The sequence below is a fragment of the Canis lupus genome, chromosome 6 (genome assembly GCF_003254725.2).
Source record: "Canis lupus dingo isolate Sandy chromosome 6, ASM325472v2, whole genome shotgun sequence".
NCBI lineage: Eukaryota > Metazoa > Chordata > Mammalia > Carnivora > Canidae > Canis > Canis lupus.
The window spans coordinates 25,430,782-25,448,541 of NC_064248.1; the positions used below are offsets into that span (position 1 = coordinate 25,430,782).

General features: G+C 44.3%; 2 protein-coding genes across 11 annotated transcripts in view; one reads left to right on the top strand and one right to left on the bottom strand.

Moving 5' to 3' along the window:
* IQCK (IQ motif containing K) overlaps nucleotides 1–8,461 on the bottom strand; it is a 129,085-nt gene extending 120,624 nt beyond the window's left edge. For all 5 annotated transcript variants that reach the window (XR_003123963.3, XR_003123962.3, XR_007411023.1 and 2 more), the window contains exon 1: nucleotides 8,275–8,461. Coding sequence is in view for 2 of the 5 variants with exons in the window: in XM_025416371.3 (XP_025272156.1) it covers nucleotides 8,275–8,461 (187 nt within the window). In the remaining 3 variants the exon portion in view is untranslated. The remainder of the gene's footprint in view (nucleotides 1–8,274) is intronic.
* KNOP1 (lysine rich nucleolar protein 1) overlaps nucleotides 8,200–17,760 on the top strand; it is a 33,503-nt gene continuing 23,942 nt past the window's right edge. For 3 of the 6 annotated variants that reach the window (XR_007411021.1, XR_007411022.1, XM_025416364.3), the window contains exons 1-3: nucleotides 8,482–8,610; nucleotides 11,656–12,572; nucleotides 14,486–14,554. Coding sequence is in view for 4 of the 6 variants with exons in the window: in XM_025416364.3 (XP_025272149.1) it covers nucleotides 11,658–12,572; nucleotides 14,486–14,554 (984 nt within the window). In the remaining 2 variants the exon portion in view is untranslated. Of the gene's footprint in view, nucleotides 8,338–8,481; nucleotides 8,681–8,866; nucleotides 9,749–11,655; nucleotides 12,573–14,485; nucleotides 14,555–17,760 lie in introns of those variants that run through there. The other 3 variants (XM_049110923.1, XM_025416368.3, XM_035717455.2) reach the window with 3 other exon arrangements.

A 17,760-nucleotide genomic window follows, 5' to 3' on the forward strand; every position in this document is an offset into this window, starting at 1 on the left:
TGGAAAATCCCTTGACAGCAATGCCTAGATTTGTGTTTGATTGCATAACTAGGAGGTATGTGGAGTAGGGAGTGGAAATCCTTGGAACCATCTTAGAATTCTGCCCACCATAATAGCTTGAGCTCTACAACTTTGCTTTCCTCTCAAGCAAGCATGCAAATTCATTCTTCTTCCCCAAACACTTTGAGGAACACCAACATGGTATGTAAACTATTTATTCAGATTTAGGATATACACATTTAGAGCTTTGTCTGATACATGATATTATGCATACATGCTATTATGAGAAACTTACAAATAATACAGACCTATCTTATATAGAGTGTAAGTCACATTTAATCCCATAACCACTGTATTTCAATGTATTTACTAACATGTATATAATACACCAGTAATTTATTTATATTAGATCTCCTAGACCACATCAAATCATCCAAGTATGATTTGGATGTCCTTTTTCTTCATAATTGCCATCAGTTTTATTCTTTTTCTTCATAATTCCTACCAGTTTTATACTTACTTGAAATTTGAAGAATTAATGACTGTGTTATGTGAAGGAAATTGTCTGGGCCTGTTTATGCTCACCATCATATTCCCAAAAAATACTTGTTGAATGAATGAACAAAATAAAGAATACAAGTTACTTTTGATCCTTTATTCATTTGTTCACATTTATTGAGAGCCTACTGTGTGACAGGAACCATCCTAGGTGTTGAATCTTGGATATCTTTCAAGGCTGCTACATATATGATATGCCACAATTATTTAACTAGTTTACCCTTAGTGGGTGTTTAAGTTGTTTCCCACTTTTCATTATTACAAATAATGCTGCTAGGAGCATCATTATATATACATCATCAATGAAAAGCAGGTATTTTATAGGGTTAATTCTTAGATGTGGAATTGTTCTGTCAAAGGAAAATATAATTTAAAATTTTGGCCAAATTGCCAAATGTTCCTCCAAAAATTTACAACAATTTATACTCCTAATAATAAGATGGTCTGTTTCTCCAGGTTATTACCAATCTCATATATATTTAAAATGATATTTTACTTTTATTTGTATTTTTGTTATTTATTTATATTTTTTCTATTTAGATTTTTTCCAGATCTCTGGAATTCACTTCAATTTGATGGAAAACATACACATTTTTTTATCATATGACCACAAAAGATATACAGTTGAAATGATTATGTAGAAGTATGGGAAAATACATTATCTTCAGGACAAAATGATGTGCTTGTGATTTCAAGCCTCTAATGTTTGAGAATCTGGCATATTTGAAAACTTGTCACTTTTGCCTTGTGATTTCAATTTAAAATATATAGTGGATTACAGACTGATGGTTTTTACATTCAAAGCCATGAGTTTGTATGAATTTGATTAAGTTTGTGGAGTATTGAACTCATTAAAATAACTTGATTTACCATGGTTTGATTCATTCTATTTTTTTTTTCATTCTAAGAGCTGCTTCAGTGCTTAGAAAATTTTGTCTGTTCAGCATTAGAAATGCTTGAGAAAATCAGGTATGTTAAATTTATAAATGTTTATAATTTTTTAGTTACCAAAGCTTATAAACTGGGTTAATTGATTAGGGGAATTCAATGTTAAATGCACATCTAGTGGACATTAAGAACAAGTAAAAGTGGCCACTCATTTTACACAACAAAGGCACCATTCTTCAAGAGGCAAAGAGGCTATAACCCCATTGGTAGAGTGGAGCCTTTCTGCCAAAACTGGAAACTCTCCCCTCTATGGTCCTAGAATATGAGGTAATGAAGCATCTTTTTTGCTCAGGCTGCTATTAGGCTGCGTCTGATTTGCTGCTGAACATGTTCCTAACTGAAACAGCAATTAAAATACAATGTTTACCAACAGGGGCCTATTGGAAAGGGATGGGTCAGGAAGGTGAAGAGGTGGGAGGGAATCTAATGAACACTTAGCCAACATACACTACAGCAAGGAGTTGTACCAGGTGCTAGAGGGACAGATAGCTAGTGCAGAGGAGCTTATATTCTGGCGAGGGGATGAACAGTAAACCAATGCCTCTGAGATGTGGAAGTGCTGCTGGAGAGGGCTTTGCCCGATGTTCTTGGTGCGGTGAGGAGAATGGGCTTCAAAATCAGGGTGAAGAATGAGTGGCTTTTTAGAAGGGGGGCCATTTAGGCTGAGTCTTGAAAGATAAAGATGAGAAGGCAGAGATGTTTCAGTAAGAGGAAAAGCTTGGGCAAGGCATGCAGAACAGTATAGCGCATTGGAGGAATTACTTCTTGCGACTGAAAGTATATAGTACAGGACAGTAGCACTGTGCTTTGTACCTCACCTGGAGAGCTTATGTAAAATACAGAGCTTAAGGACTTATCCCTGAGGAGTCCAGCTCATCAGGTCCAGGACAGAGTACAGGAATTTGCATTTTAACAAGTAACCCAGATTTTTTTTTTTTTTTAAGATTTTATTTATTTATTCATGAGAGACAGAGAGAGAGAGAGAGAGGCAGACACATAGGCAGGGAGACGCAGGCTCCCTGCAGGAAGCTCAGTGCAGGACTCCATCCTTGGACCAGGGATCAGGCCCTGAGCCGAAGGCAGATGCTCAACCCCTGAGCCACTCAGGAGTCCCAAGTAACCCAGGGTTTTTTTTTTTTTTTTTATGATAGTCACACACACAGAGAGAGAGAGAGAGAGAGAGAGGCAGAGACATAGGCAGAGGGAGAAGCAGGCTCCATGCGCCGGGAGCCCGACGTGGGATTTGATCCCGGGTCTCCAGGATCGAATCCTGGGCCAAAGGCAGGCGCTAAACCACTGCGCCACCCAGGGATCCCCTAACCCAGATTTTGATGCAGGTGCTCTCAGTCTACACTTTGAAACATGCTGTATGTTGTATAAGGGCTTGGCCTTGAGTGACACTCACATCCGAGTTCAAGCCTGGTTCTGTCACTTACTTCGGGCAAGTTTCTTAAACTCTCTCTGCCTCAATTTCCTTATCTGTACAAAATAGGCAAAACTGAGTTGCTATGAGGTTTAAATAAGATGAAAAGCATCTAGCTCGGTGCCTAGCACATAGAGCAGCTCAATAAATGTTGCCATTAGGATGATTTGAACAAATGGTAGGTGATGAATCTAAAAAAAATCCATAGAAATCAGATCATTAAGGGGCTTGGGTATTAAGCTAGAGTTTATTTACCATGAAAGCTGTGAAAATCATTGTAGGCCAAGGCATAATGTGATCAGATTTGAATTTTGGAGAGGTCCCCGTGAAAGAAGGTCTGAACAGAGGCCTTCTGCAGTTAAAAAGCTACAGTAGCAATCCAAACAGGATATGTAAGGTCTGATCTAAACCAGCAAGCATGAGAATTAGGGAGTGGGGAGTTGAGGGTTACCGGTTACAAATGTTAAGCAGGTGGAATCTATAGAGATTGGAGAATGTATCTGAGGATCATGGAAAGTGAATAGGAAACATTTAAGATGAATCTCCAAGGGACACCTGGGTGGCTCAGCGGTTGAGCATCTGCCTTCGGCTCAGGCTGTGATCCCGCAGTCCTAGGATGGAGTCCTGCATTGGGCTCCCTATAGGGAGCCTGTTTCTGTCTCCACTTCTCTCTGTGTCTCTCATGAATAAATAAATAAAATCTTTTAAAAAAGAATTTCTGGATTGGATAGTTGAGGGAATGATGGTGACACTTATTGAGATGGAAAGTTGTTGGGTGTCTAGAATAGAGCCTGGAGTCATTCCTGGCCCAACATTTAAAACAGGTCCCAGCATAGCAGGTATGTTAACAGGATATATGAAAATAATTTCACTGGAACCATGAGGTAAGTAGGAACTAGTCTGCATTGGGTTGATAAGAGAAAAGGAATGACAGTGGTGTGAACAAGGGCAGTGTTTCTTTCCAGAAGCTTGGCTGAGAGAAGGGATAGACAAGAGCTAGAAGATAATAGAGGCCAAAGGAGAGGTTTTTCTCGAGATGACAGACCAAAGGGTGTTTAGAAGAAAGGGTCAATAAAGTTAAATGTAGGAAAGGGGGTGACAGACCAGGATCCTGGGATGGCAAGAGGATAGTACCAAAGCACAGATGTAGGCTGAGCTGTGGGTAGCAGGGTATGCGCACAGATGGAAATATGTTTATTGGTATAAGGAAGCTGAAGGCTCCCCTCCTCACTTCCAACTGCCTGACTCTTACCAATGAATGCCTCCTACATGTACTAAGTGGTATCACCCAACATTGGAGGAGGGAGGGTAGAAACTTGGGACTAGTAGATGGGAGCAATGAAAGAAGGCCCTGAGGGATGTTGACAGATAGGCACTGTGAGAGCCCCCTGGTGTTATTTTTCTCCAGCTGTACTCAGCTGCTGCGCTATGGTTACAAGCGTTGATTCAGAGCTGGTCCATGTTGGTATCTGGCAGGTGGGATGGAGGAACTTGATTTTTTTTAAAGGATTTTATTTATTTATTCATGAGAGAGACAGAGAGAAGCAGAAACACAGGCAGAGGGAGAAGCAGGCTTCGTTCAGGGAGCCGGATGCAGGACTTGATCCCGGGACTCCAGGATCATGCCCAGGATCACGCCCAGGGCTGAAAGCAGGCACTAAACCGCTGAGCCACCCAGGCTGCCCAGAACTTGATTTTACAACAGCTTTAAGGGTTGAGGCTGCAGAGTATTTGGAGTAATGAGCCAATAGCAATAATGAGGATGTTGATGACAGTAATAACAGCAATATCAAAATAGAAGACTGTGAGCTCCCAATATTTTGACTCAGTCTTAGTTAAAACCATAGTTAAAAATCATGTCACAAGCAATAATAAGATTCAACTAGAAGCCTTGGCAGTAAAGATCTTTATTGATATGATACGAGTGCTTTTGAGGATACAAAGATCATAGGTAGTCATCACTGGAAAGATGAGAAAATTAGAAAACAATTACAAGTAAGTTGTCAAGTTATACATACACACACACACAGCATTAGCCACACAGTCTTAAAACAGATTATTTACCTATTCTGTATTTCTTCTTTCTGAAATTGAGTTTCTCACAAGTCTATTTGCCGTGATAATTTGTTTTTTTTTAATAGCATTTGTACTTTTCTTTTTTAAGATTTTATGTATTTATTCATGACAGACACAAAGAGAGAGAGAGAGAGGCAGAGACACAGGCAGAGGGAGAAGCAGGCTCCACGCAGGGAGCCCGATGCAGGACTCCGGAGATCACAACATGAGCCGAAGGCAGACGCTTAACCACTGAGCCACCCAGGCATCACGGTAATTTGCTTTTTGAATGGAGATATACTAATAGGATGTAACACTTAACCTCACAGGATTACCACAAAGCCTGTTTTTCACTGAAGTTTGTTGTGAGGCACTAAATTTACTCACTACATGTTTGTTATAGAAAACTGCATGTTACAGTGTTTAAGAAATTTATCTGGGTTATAATAATCATGACAGTGCCTGAGTATATAATTCACCATCTTTGGCCTCATTAACTTCATGATGTAACTCTATCACTTTGTGAGTAGCATCAATTCACTTGCTTTTTAGAGAGCACCACTCTTCATCTTTGCTTTCTCCCTACAGGGCTATTTGACCAAAATAAATCTGATGACTTTAAAACACAATACAAACCATGTGCCGTTGTTAACAACAATGAACATTTATTGAGCTCTTTCTAAATGCCTCAAACTATGCTAATCACCTTCACATATAGTATCTTACTGGTCCTCACAACAGCCCTGTGAGGTAGGTAAGCAGTTTCCCTAACACACCAGTAATAAGCTATTACGAAGAGCTGTTTGGCTTGGAGAAGTCAAAAAGTCTTTCACTTTTTTCAGGAAAAGACAACCACAATTACCTTCAAATATGAGTGAATTCTTTATGGTAGAGTGATCAACGTGGGTCACAGCACCAAGGTGGTAAGGACCAAAGGGTAAAAACTAGAAGGATGACATTCAAGAATGAATTGATTCTTCTAAATATAATATGATGCTGGAAAAGGAATTCAAACACTGGATGGGAGGTGAAACAGCTGCTGAGGATTATTAATCAACTCGAGTCCACTATTCTCTTCTTCCTCCTCTGTATATTCCACTTCTCTCATATACTGGTGGATTCAGCCTTTTTCCCATTCAACAAACATTTACTGGCTTGGCTTGCACTATCCAATATGGCAGCCACTAGCCACAAGCGGCTATCTAAATTTGTTAAACATAAGTAAATAAAAAATTCGAGTCCCAAATTTGCACTAACCACATTAAAAAAAAAAGATTTTATTTGAGAGAGACAGAGAGTACAAATAGAGGGAGAGGCAGGTTGCCCGATGAGTAGGAAGCTCAATGTAGGGCTCAATCCCAGACCCCAGGATTATGACCTGAGCCGAAGGCAGATGCTTAACTGACTGAGCCACACAGGTGCCTCACAGTAACCATACCTTAAGTACTCAATAACCATATGTGGCTAGTAGCTACCACATTTTTTTATATATATATAACTGACATAGCATTAAATTAGTTTCAGGTGTACACAACGTGATCAGTCAATAAAGCTACCATATGGACAGCCCTGGTGGCTCAGCAGTCTAGCGCCGCCTTCAGCCCAGGGTATGATCCTGGAGACCCAGAATCCAGTCCCATGTCGGGCTCCCTATATGGAGCCCACTTCTTCCTCTGCCTGTGTCTCCTCCTCTCTCTCTCCCCTCTCTGTGTTATTTATTTATTTATAAATAAATAAATAAATAAATAAATAAATAAATAAATAAATAAATAAAATCTTTTAAAAAAAAGTAAAGCTAACCATATTTGAAAGTTCTACTGGGCAATGCTGTTTCAGACAGCTGACATAATGAATAATCTTGAGTTCTTGACCTTGAAGAGCTTACAACCCAGGGTAGAAAAAACCCCCACCCAGTATTATTCTTAAAGAGCTAACACTGAACTCTTGCTGGAAATCAGGCAGTTTGCTAAGTACTTTCTGTGACTAGCTGCAATGCTCCTAACACCATAAGGCTGGTATCTCATTACTAGGCTCACTTTACAGGAAGGGCAATAACTTGTCCAACATATGTGAGGAGCACTGTAAAGCCTCACGACCAAAAGTATGCGCAGGGCCACAAAACAAGTTGAGCTAAACTCCATTTGAGGATTTTAAGGAAGATTGGAAGTGGAGAGGGATTAAAACAAGTCTATATAGACCATGTTTACTCAACATGTGGGCTATAAATGTCCACAATAGCCAAACTGTGGAAGGAGCCTCGGTGTCCCTGCAAAGATGAATGGATAAAGATGTGGTCTATGTATACAATGGAATATTACTCAGCCATTAGAAACGACAAATACCCACCATTTGCTTCAACATGGATGGAACTGGAGGGTATTATGCTGAGTGAAATAAGTCAATCCGAGAAGGACGAACATTATATGGGCTCGTTCATTTGGGGAATATAAAAAATAGTGAAAGGGAATAAAGGGGAAAGGAGAAAAAATGAGTGGGAAATATCACAAAGGGAGACAGAACATGAGAGACTCCTAACTCTGGAAAACGAACTAGAGGTGGGGAAGGGGGGGTGGGCGGGGGGTGACTGGGTGACGGGCGCTGAGGGGGGCACTTGATGGGATGAGCACTGGATGTTATTCTGTATGTTGGCAAATTGAACACCAAAAAATAAGTTTATATATATAAGAAAAAAACAAAAACATGTGGGCTATAGGCTGACTACATCGGAATTACCTAGGATGCTCGTTAAAACTGAAGATTCCCTGCACCTGATTATGGGATCTGTGGGCAGGAACTGGGAACCTTACGTTCTAATCAACCTCCCTCTCTTCGCCCCACCGATTCTTTCCTATTCACTAAATAAATGAGGTTTGGGAGCCACTGTCCACACCACTGGGTCCCCTGCCTTTTTTTTTTTTAATCCTATTTATTCATGAGAGACACAGAGAGACAGAGACACAGGCAGAAGCAGGCTCCATGCAGGGTGTCTGACGTGGGACTCGATCCCGGGTCTCCGGGACCACGCCCCGGGCTGAAGGCAGATGCTCAACCGCTGAGCCACCCGGGCTGCCCTCCCCTGCCTTTAGCCTGACTGCGGGTCAAGGTGAGAGACTGTGCTGCGTAATCTCGGAGCCTCAGCTTCCCCGTCCGCGAAATGGAACGCACGGCGCGCCCGCAGCGCGGCTACCGAGAGGTCACGCACTTCAGGTGCCCGAAGCCAATTAGGCGCCCAGTCAACGCGGCCCCAGCCTGACGAGTCCCGCCCCTCTCTGCCGGCCGGGGCTGCCTACCCTCGCAGATCTGCTCCCACAGGCTCTTGCCCGGAGGCTCCACGCCCTGTGCCGGCGAGACAGGTAGCTCGGGGTACAGGGTGGACACGGTGGGCAATGGCGTCCGGGCGGTATCCGACGACTCTGTGGAGCCGGGAGGCTCGTCGCGCTGGGCGGTGCGACTGCTCACCGGAGCAGGTGCCGCCATAGCCGCGGCTTCCACAGCAACCGCCCTCCCGGCACGGCTACGACCCGGAAGGAGCCGGGCGTCCAGGGGGCCGGCCGGCGACTCGAGATTCACTTCCGGGTCGGGGCAGAGCTGGCTTTCACGTGGAGGCGGGGAAGATTGGCCTGCGGGTGAGTGCTGAGGAGCGGCCTCGGCTGGGCGGCGTGGGGTCTGAGACGTGCGCGGCGAGCCGAGGGAAAAGTGGGTGACCCCGTACCCCAAGTCCACACACACACACCCCACCCCAGTCGTATGTGCGCGCTCGCTCCGGCCTGGAAGTTCTCCCGCCTTGGAGCGGGGCCAGGATCCCGCGTAATCCCTCGTGTGTGTGTGTGTGTGTGTGTGTGTGTGTGTGTGTGTGTGTGTCCGCGCGCGCCCGCGGAAGCTTCGGTGCGGCGGCGCCTCTGAGGGGCCGTTCTCGCCTCCCGGCTCCCTCGCTGCCTGTGGGGTGTCGTTAGTTCCCTGGTGCGGAGCACAGGCTTCGACGTCCTCCGGGCTGGGTTCGAGTCCTCTCCGCCACTTGCTGGCTTTAGGACCCAAGACCAGGAAATTCCAAGTCTCGAAGCCCCGGCGACACGGAGATGGGGGTCTTCACGCCGGTCCTCAGTCCTCACGAGACGACCGCGAGATTTCAAAGGAGCTTTTGGAGAAAGCGTTCGCTTTCGCTGGAGACAGACGCCCTGTGAGGGTCTTTCCTCTTGGAGCGACTGTATCTGGGGTCGCAGGGTTGAAGAGGAGGGTCTTCGGTGCTAAAGAGGGAGGAAGCTCCGGTGATGATGAACGGCCCGAAAGGGGTGTAAATTGACTAGTCTCCCTTTCATTTCTTTGTTCTAAGAAGATCGCTTGATCACTCCTCTCCCTGTCTCCCCCCCCCCCCCCCGCATCCTAGGCTATCTCGACTCCACCCCTGTCCGTGTTTACACCTTCTTCTTTCCTTCATAGGTCCGTCTTTCTCCCACTTCCCTAAGGTCTTGTCTTAGGATCCTTCTGTTTGAAGATTAGTTACCATCCATATATTGATAAGTATTTGTTACCCATGTCAGCCCAGTCCACCCCTGCGCCTCAGACCCACATATCCACCTGTCCGCTTGGATATCTCAAGGCATCCATGCAAACCAGTCGGTCTCCTGCAGCCCGTGTTTTTTTTTTCTGCCTACCTTCAGTTTTTGTTTTTTTTTTGTTTTGTTTTGTTTTTTTGTTTTTTCTTCAGGGATTAACACCATCGTCCTAAGTTGGAAACTTTTGTTCTAGGAACTTTCCAGACAACTGGTAGGCCAAGATTAGATTCATTACCCTGACCTCACCACTAACCTTGCTTTTATCACTTGTGTTTTCATTGTCACATCTCTTTTCCTCCTACACCTGCTTTTTTTTTTTTTAATTTTTTTTTATTTATTCATGAGAAACACAGAGGGACGGGGAGGCAGAGACACAGGCAGAGGGAGCAGGCTCCATGCAAGGAGCCCAACGTGAGACTTGATCCCGGGACTCCAGGATCATGCTCTGGGCGGAAGGCGGCACTAAACCGCTGAGCCACCCGGGCTGCCCTCTACACCTGCTTCTTGATAGCAGATGTTTTATCTTGTTTATCTCTATCTCTGGCATTCATTCATTTAATTAGTATTTATTGAACATCTGTTGTGTGTCAGGTACAGAGCTAGGCTTTCGGAATACAGAAGACAGTACAAGAGTGAATTGAGACTGTGTACCCCTGACTTTCCAGGTGCTCCTTTTCTTTTTTTTAATGATTTTATTTATTTATTCATGAGAGAGACGGAGACAGAGAAGCAGGTTCCTCACAGGGAGTCTGATATGGGATTTGCTCCCCATACCAGGATCATGCCCTGAGCTGAAGGCAGACGCTCAACTGCTGAGCCACCCAGGCATCCTGATTCCCGGTGCTTCAGGTGTGGGTTATAAATGATCTTGAGCAATAGCTTAGTTCTGGCCTGGCGGTGTGAAGCTGCTATTGGTGAGCTAGGTCTGATGTGGCTCCCCACGGCTCTGAAGCTGAAGAGAGCTTCAGGATGGAGAAGTTCATGACCTTTCTTTCCCACTATCCATACCTCCTGCGAAGGGTATATTTTGTTTCTGGATTCCCTGGGTATCTTCATGTCACCTAGTCCAGGGAGCAGCAGGACTAGGGTAGTGACTGGAGAGATGTGGCCCAGCTAGAAGTTAAAATATACCTGAGGGCACCAGCCCCTTCCCACACTTGCCTGTATGACATTTTGCACCCCCCCCCCCAATTTTGGCATTGTAGGTTGCTCTGTGTCATCTCCAATGGTTAAATATTGTTAATTAATTTGAAAATTTAAAAACAGTGAAGCAGGCAGGATGTGGTCCCCCAACACCTTCCCTTTTCCTGCCAGTACTTGATCTGGCTCAGTCCATCTTTATGGATAGGGAAACTGAGGCCTAGAGGAACTAACACTATACAGCAAGAGGGTGTCAGTCACCATATGAACCCGGGTCTTGTCAGCCCTAGCTTTCATCATATCATGTTGCTGTTCTTATTACTAGCCACATGGGAAGGTAATTAGAAGGGTTAAGTCACCCAAGGGTGCCGGTGGGGCGAATCAATTTCCAGACACAAAGGAAAAGAGATACTTAGATGAACCAAAGTAAGGCGTTGATTGTGCCATAGTTATTGCCTCTAGTGGGAATAGGCAGGAAGAGTTGACCTCAGAATTTCTGTCCCCTTCATTCAGTGAAAGGTAAACCCCTGAGGGATAGCACCTGATCTGCCTGATTTGATTGCGCTTGTATCCTTAGAGGCTGGCAAAGGGTAGGCAGTGGGAAAATTTGTTGAATGGGTGTGTAGGCTCAGAGATTTAAGGAAGGAGTTGGGAAAGGGAATCACTTTCCACGGATTATTGTATGTTCTTTCCAACAGCCCTTTGAGAAAGAGGTGTTATTTCCCCCCATTTCCAGATGGGGAAATGATTAGCTTAAGGTGAGGGAGCAGTTTCAATTTGAACTTGGCGCTGTCTGAATTTACATTTCATTCACCTTCTTTGATCACATTTTCCTTTGTTCCAAAGGAGTCACGCCCATTTTCTTACTCCCTAGCATTTCAGACTAGTCACTCACAAGTGTGGCTCTTGGCACTACCTGGCTGAATTGTACACAGAGTGGTTTGGTACAGAGATAATTTGTACCATTTTTCTTTTCAGAAATGATCACCAAAACCCACAAAGGAGACCTGGGCCTTGGGCTCCCAGAGAAAAAGAAGAAAAAGAAGAAGGTGGTCAAAGAACCAGAGACTCAATACTCAGTTTTAAACAGTGATGCTTATTTCAGTGAGATCTGTTCCACAAGAGCCACATCCCCTTCGAAGAGTGTGGTCCTAGAGCAGGCATCTGAGATGCCTCTAATGAAGAAAAAGAAGAAAAAGAAGGGCCACAGCACCCTCTGTGAGGAGTGCCTAGAACCTGAGACTGTGTTACGTGCTGGATGGACAGGGAAGTTGTCCAGCTCTAGGAAGCAGGCTCTTGGTTCATCTGAATTTCAAGGTGGGGAGAAGAAAAAGAAGAGAAAGTCCTTACGGCCTCTGGCCATGTCCCCTGCCTCAAGAGTGAAGATCTCCCCAGACCCCAAAGAGGATGAGGAGGTGACCAGAGTTGGCAAGAAACCCAAAAAGCACAAGAAGGAGAAAAAGACCCAGGAGGCTACAGCCTCCTCAGCCAAGGACCCTTGGTTCTATGAGTCTGGGGATGCTCTATACACTTGTTCAGTGGGGAAGGATGGCGAGGAGCAGGCAACCTCAGGGCAGAAACGAAAGCAGGGGAGCCCCAGAGAATGCAATGTGAAGATGAAGAAGAAAAAGAAAATCCACCAGAAGGGAGATACTTCTCTAGGGCACCTTGAGTGCTCCAAGTCTGTAGAGAGAAGCCCTAGGAAAGGAAGTAAGAAGCTAGTCAAAATTGAGGCTCCAGAATATATCCCAATAGGACATAACCCCAAAACCCCTGCAAAGAAGAAAATGAAGTCCAAGAAAAAGACAGAGCAGCCAGGGATTGAGGAACCAGCTTTGAAGAGGAATAAAAAGAAGGGGAAAGAGAGCAGAGTAGCAGGAGAATCTTGGGAAGAGGTAAGCTTTTCTTCAGAATTAGACTCTACTGTGGGAGAAATAAGGGTAGAAGTTGAGAGTGTGAGACGCTCAACTTTGTACCTGGCAGAACCGTGATTAAACTGACTTTAGCCAGAAAAGAGATTTGAGACATGTAACTGGAAAGGTTAAAAGATATTTAGCTTCAGGTATGGCTAGATCCAGGTGCTCATGCAGTACCCTCAATAATAAAAGTATCCCTTGTTATTGAAACTCAACCCAAGTTCTCACTATCTTCACTCAAGATCTAAATGAATTGGAATAAATTTTTCAAATGAATCTCTCACTTTCTGAACTCTTGGTCACTTGCTGTCCAAAATTCAAGAACCAAATAGTTTGAGATAACATGGTCCATAGCTCTCTGAGCTCTTTTTCTGTGGTCAGTGTACGTGAATTAGAGATCAAATAGATTTGGATAGTAGGAGATGCCTATGTGGCTTTCCCCAGCTCTAAGCTTCATATGTTTTTTAATTGGTTTTGGTCCCAAACACGTACCTCCTACCTCCTACCCCACAGCAAGATGGTCTCAGCAGCTCCAGGATTTCATCCTAGTAGTTAGGCTGTCTTCAAAGTGAGAGAGATAGCTCCTCTGAAATGATTATGGGAAAAGTCTCAAGGCTGCTCTCAGATCGATTGGATCACACAAACCAGAAACCCTGATCTGAAGCCAGTGGGGAGGGGCGTGGGGTATCATTCCCACCTGAACCCTACTGAAGTTGGGGAAAAGACAATTTCTAGGAGGAAGACCTATCTTTGATGAAGACAGCAGAGATCCACTGTCTACATCCTGACAAGCTTCCTTGAGTGGGGGAGGGAAGGAAGGAGATGAGCACTTGGACTCCACAGGCCCATAGCCTCCCCTGTCTATGCCAGGGCCACACCTCCATTCCTGTCTTTGGGGTGTGTGCGTAGATGTGCAGGGGGTAATGAGATAGTACATGTCCTATTGCAAGGAGATGTCTGGCCTGTTGAAGTGGTTGGATGCTTAACTGAGCCACCCAGGCGCCCCAAGATTTTATTTTATTTTAAGATTTTATTTATTTATTCATGATAGACATAGAGAGATTGGCAGAGGGAGAAGCAGGCTCTGTGCCAGGAGCCTGATGCGGGACTGGATCCTGGGACTCCAGGACCACGCCCTGGGCCAAAGGCAGGTGCCGAACTGCTGAGCCACCCAGGGATCCCCCCAATATTTTATTTTTAAGTAATCTCTGTATTCAGTGCGGGGCTGGAACCTACGACCCCAAGATCAAGAGTCTACCAACTTAGCCAGTTGCTCCTCCATAAGCTCACCTGAGCTGCTGTGCATAATGGAGCAGGGTTGGGGGGTGAGGAAGCAGGTGTTAGAGACTATTGTGGTTGATCAGGCAGGAGAGAAGGCACTGACTAGGAATAAGGTGGGGTTTAAGGGGCCAGTGTAGAGAGAACTGGGTATGGGTTTGCTTGCAGGGTCTCCCTCCCCTCCCAAACCCCCGGTTAGGGCCTTGAGCCCACCTGTCCCTTGTCACTCCCCACCCCCTCATTAGCAGAACGCTTGGTTGCAGTTTGGTGCCATGGAAGGTAAGATGATGTCTGTGGCACCAAGCCTAAGTCAGGTGACTTGCATTAGTGTCAGCCCTGTCCCTGAGCTGAGGGGCGACTTCATGATGGTCCCTTCACCTCTCTGAGCCTTCATTTCTTCATATGTCAGATGGGTCAGTGCCATTGTTTTGAGGGGAGAATCGGTGAGCATCTTCTCCATGATTCCGCAAGAGGATTTCAGAAGTTCTGTGGGTGACAGGGGTTGAGGTGGTGCTGCGGTCTTGGGTCTTTTCTGGACTTTCACTGGGCTGCTGGGCTGCTGGAACAGAAGCCACCATATGCTTGACTCTTATTCCCTTTGCCCTTTTGTGCAGGAGCCTGACACAGACTTAGAGGTGGTGTTGGAAAAGAAAGGCAACATGGATGAGGCGCACATAGACCAGGTATGGCCCAGGTCCTTGTCCCCCTCCCATGTGTCTTGCCACCTGCCACGCACACATTTGTCTCCTACAGGGCAATAAGATCCTGGTCCCAGAGATGTTAGGGACCCCAAAAGCTCCCAGCTAGCCTCTGGCACAACTCCAGCAGCAGGGAATTTGTGGCCTCCCCTACTTTATGCTGGGAAACCCCTTCACTACCGTAGCTTTGACTGAGGGCCCATCTGGTTATTCAGAATCCCAGGCTGAGGCTCTCCTCCTTATAACTGCTGCAGGGGAAGATGGGAGTGTGACCCCAGGAACTGCAACCAAGGCAGGGAACATGTGCTCACCCAGGCCCATGCATTGCCATCTCCTGACCTCGATTCAGGAGTGTTTAGAGAGGTTACTCTGTTGTGGATCAACTTCTGCTTCTGTCATGCCCAGACCCATGGGTAGATCCATTCTATATTGGAGTACGACTTTCTGGAATTGGGGTAATTGTTTGGTCCTGGACCAAATGAGGCCTGGCAGGATAGGGGGGTAGCAGCATAGGCAAGGCAGTGGCTTTGGACCATTACTGACGAGGTGAACTTGGGCAGTCACTAACCTCACTGACCCTCCTATAGGTGGCTACAAAGACCAAACAAATTTGTGTTTGTGAGGCATTCAGCAGGGGTCTGTCTTATATCTGTGTTTAATAAGCGGCAGCCATTACCTTACCACATTCTTTTGTTTTGTCAACAAGTAATTTCTTGAGAGAAGCAATAGGATGTGATGCAGAGATGACCCCTATCCCATGACCCTTATACTCCAGGAGAGAAAGAAACCAGAGACTACTAGCAAATGAGCTGAGTATAAAGAGGTCTGTAAGATGCCACGGAAGTTCCAAACCTAATACCTTTGGGGCACTGGGGAACTCTCCCTGAAGGTGGTGCGTCAAAGTGGGGCCAAGGAGATCTAGGAGATAATGCTGACCGCACAGTCCAGGGCCTGGCACAAAGCACAGGCCCCTCAGAATGGGAGCTCCCCAGCCTTTTTCAGGTCATAGTCACATTGCCCCGGTCAGGGCCAACAGTAATGAGCCAGGCAACCACACGGAGGGGAAAGAGGTGGGGCTCTGACCTGTCTAGGAACTTCTAGACAATTCCTTTCCCAGGTATCCTCAGCCACTCAGGATGCAGCAAGTTGCTGGAACTTTGAAAGTTCCTATGCTTGTGTACGTCGTATCAGCAAGGCTTTTACTTCTTAGTTGTGCCTGCTGATGACTTTACTATTTTTAAGAATACTTTTAACCATTTTGGGTGACACATTACCTCAGTGTAAGTGAAGCTTTTTGTCTTCTCCTGTTTTTCCCATAAGTGGTAAAAGTTTACTGCATTAAAAAATTGCAACCTGAAAAAAAGGCAACCTGAAATCCTACCATGTAATAATAATCATTAACTCTTTGTTATATTCTTCCAGATTTTTCCTTTGTAACTGTATATGTGTGATTTTAAAGCACTGTCCAATCATGCTGTGTATACTGTTCTTTTAACTTTTATCGTTTAACTGGTGAATTGCTTTTCAATTTGGTATATGCACATCTGTGTCATTCCACATGTGGAGCATGGTTCCACTATAGGAATATATCATCATTTTTCTCTCACTTTTACAACCATCACTTTGTTTTATGTCATTTTGAACGTGTATAAAATAATCACCTTGACTAATAGTCGGTAGCAGATTAAAAGGGAGGAGTGGGCTCCTGGGTGGCTCAGTCGGTTGAGTGTCCGACTTTTGATTTCAGGTCATGATATCAGTTGTGAGTTTGAGCCCCAGGTTGGGCTCTATGGTGGGTGTGGAGCCTGCTTGAGATTCTCTCCCCTCCCAACTCCACCCCTATCCCAGCCCCATGCCCCACACTCGCAAGTGCTCACTCTCTCATTCTATTAAAAAAAAAAAGGGAGGAAGAAAGGCCACGAATTGGGGCAGCCAGTTCGTTATACCTGAGCCCTTAGAAGAGAGGACAAGGCTCTGGAAACTTTTTTTTAATTGAAGTATAAAATTAATATTGAAGTACAACGTTATGTTAGTTTTAGGTGTACAACCTAGTGATCCAGTAATTACATATTTTATGGAATGCTCATCACAGTAAGTGTAGTTAACTTCTGTCACCATACAAAGCTATTACAGTATTACTCTGTTCCCTATGCTGTACTTTACATGCCTGTGACTTATTTATAGCTAGAATTTTGTAACTCTCAATCTCTTTGACCTGTTTCACCAGTCTTCCTATACTTCTCCATCTGGCAACCATTAGTTTTCTATGAGTCATTTCTGTTTTGTTTTGTTTTGTTTTGTCTCATTTTGTCTTAATTGTTTCACTTAATACATTGTAGGTCCATCCACATTGTGGCAAATGGCAAGATTTCATTCTTTTTTGTGACTGATATTCCACAGTGCTGTGCATGTGTGTGCGCACGCACATTTGCGCCTACCCATGTACACCACATCTTTTTGCATTCATCTATCAGTGAACACTTAGGATGTGTCTTTATCTTGGCTATGGTAAATAATGGTGGGATAAACATAGGGGTACATATATCTTTCCAAATTAGTGTTTTCCTTTTCTTTGGGTAAACATCCAAAGTAGAATTACTGGCTTGTATGGTATTTCTATTTTTAATTTTTGAGGAAATTCTATACTGTTTTTTATGGTGGTTGCACCAGTTTACATTCACACCAACAGTGTGCAAGAGTTTCCTTTTCTCTGCATCCTTGCCAATACTTGTTATTTCCTGTCGTTTTAATATTAGCCATTTTGACTGATGTGATGTCTCATTGTGGTGTTGATTTGCATTTTTCTGATAATAAATGAGGTTGAACATTTGTTCATATGTCTGTTGGCTATTCATATGTCTTTGGAAAAGCATTCAGGTCCTCTGCCCATTTAAAATTTTTTTTTAGTGTTGTAGGAGTTCTTTATGTATTTTGGATATTAACCCTTTATTGAATATATTATTTGTAAATAAGTTGATCCTTGAATAACATGGGTTTGAATGGCAAAAGTACTTGGATTTTTTTTTTTTTTATACAATACTGTAAATGTATTTTTTCTTAAGATTTTCTTAACATTTTTAGCTTTATTGTAAGAATACAGTATTATATATATATATGATGGAAAATCTGTGTTAATCAATTGTTATATTATTGGTAAGGCTTCCAGTCAGCAGTAGGCTACTAATAGTTAC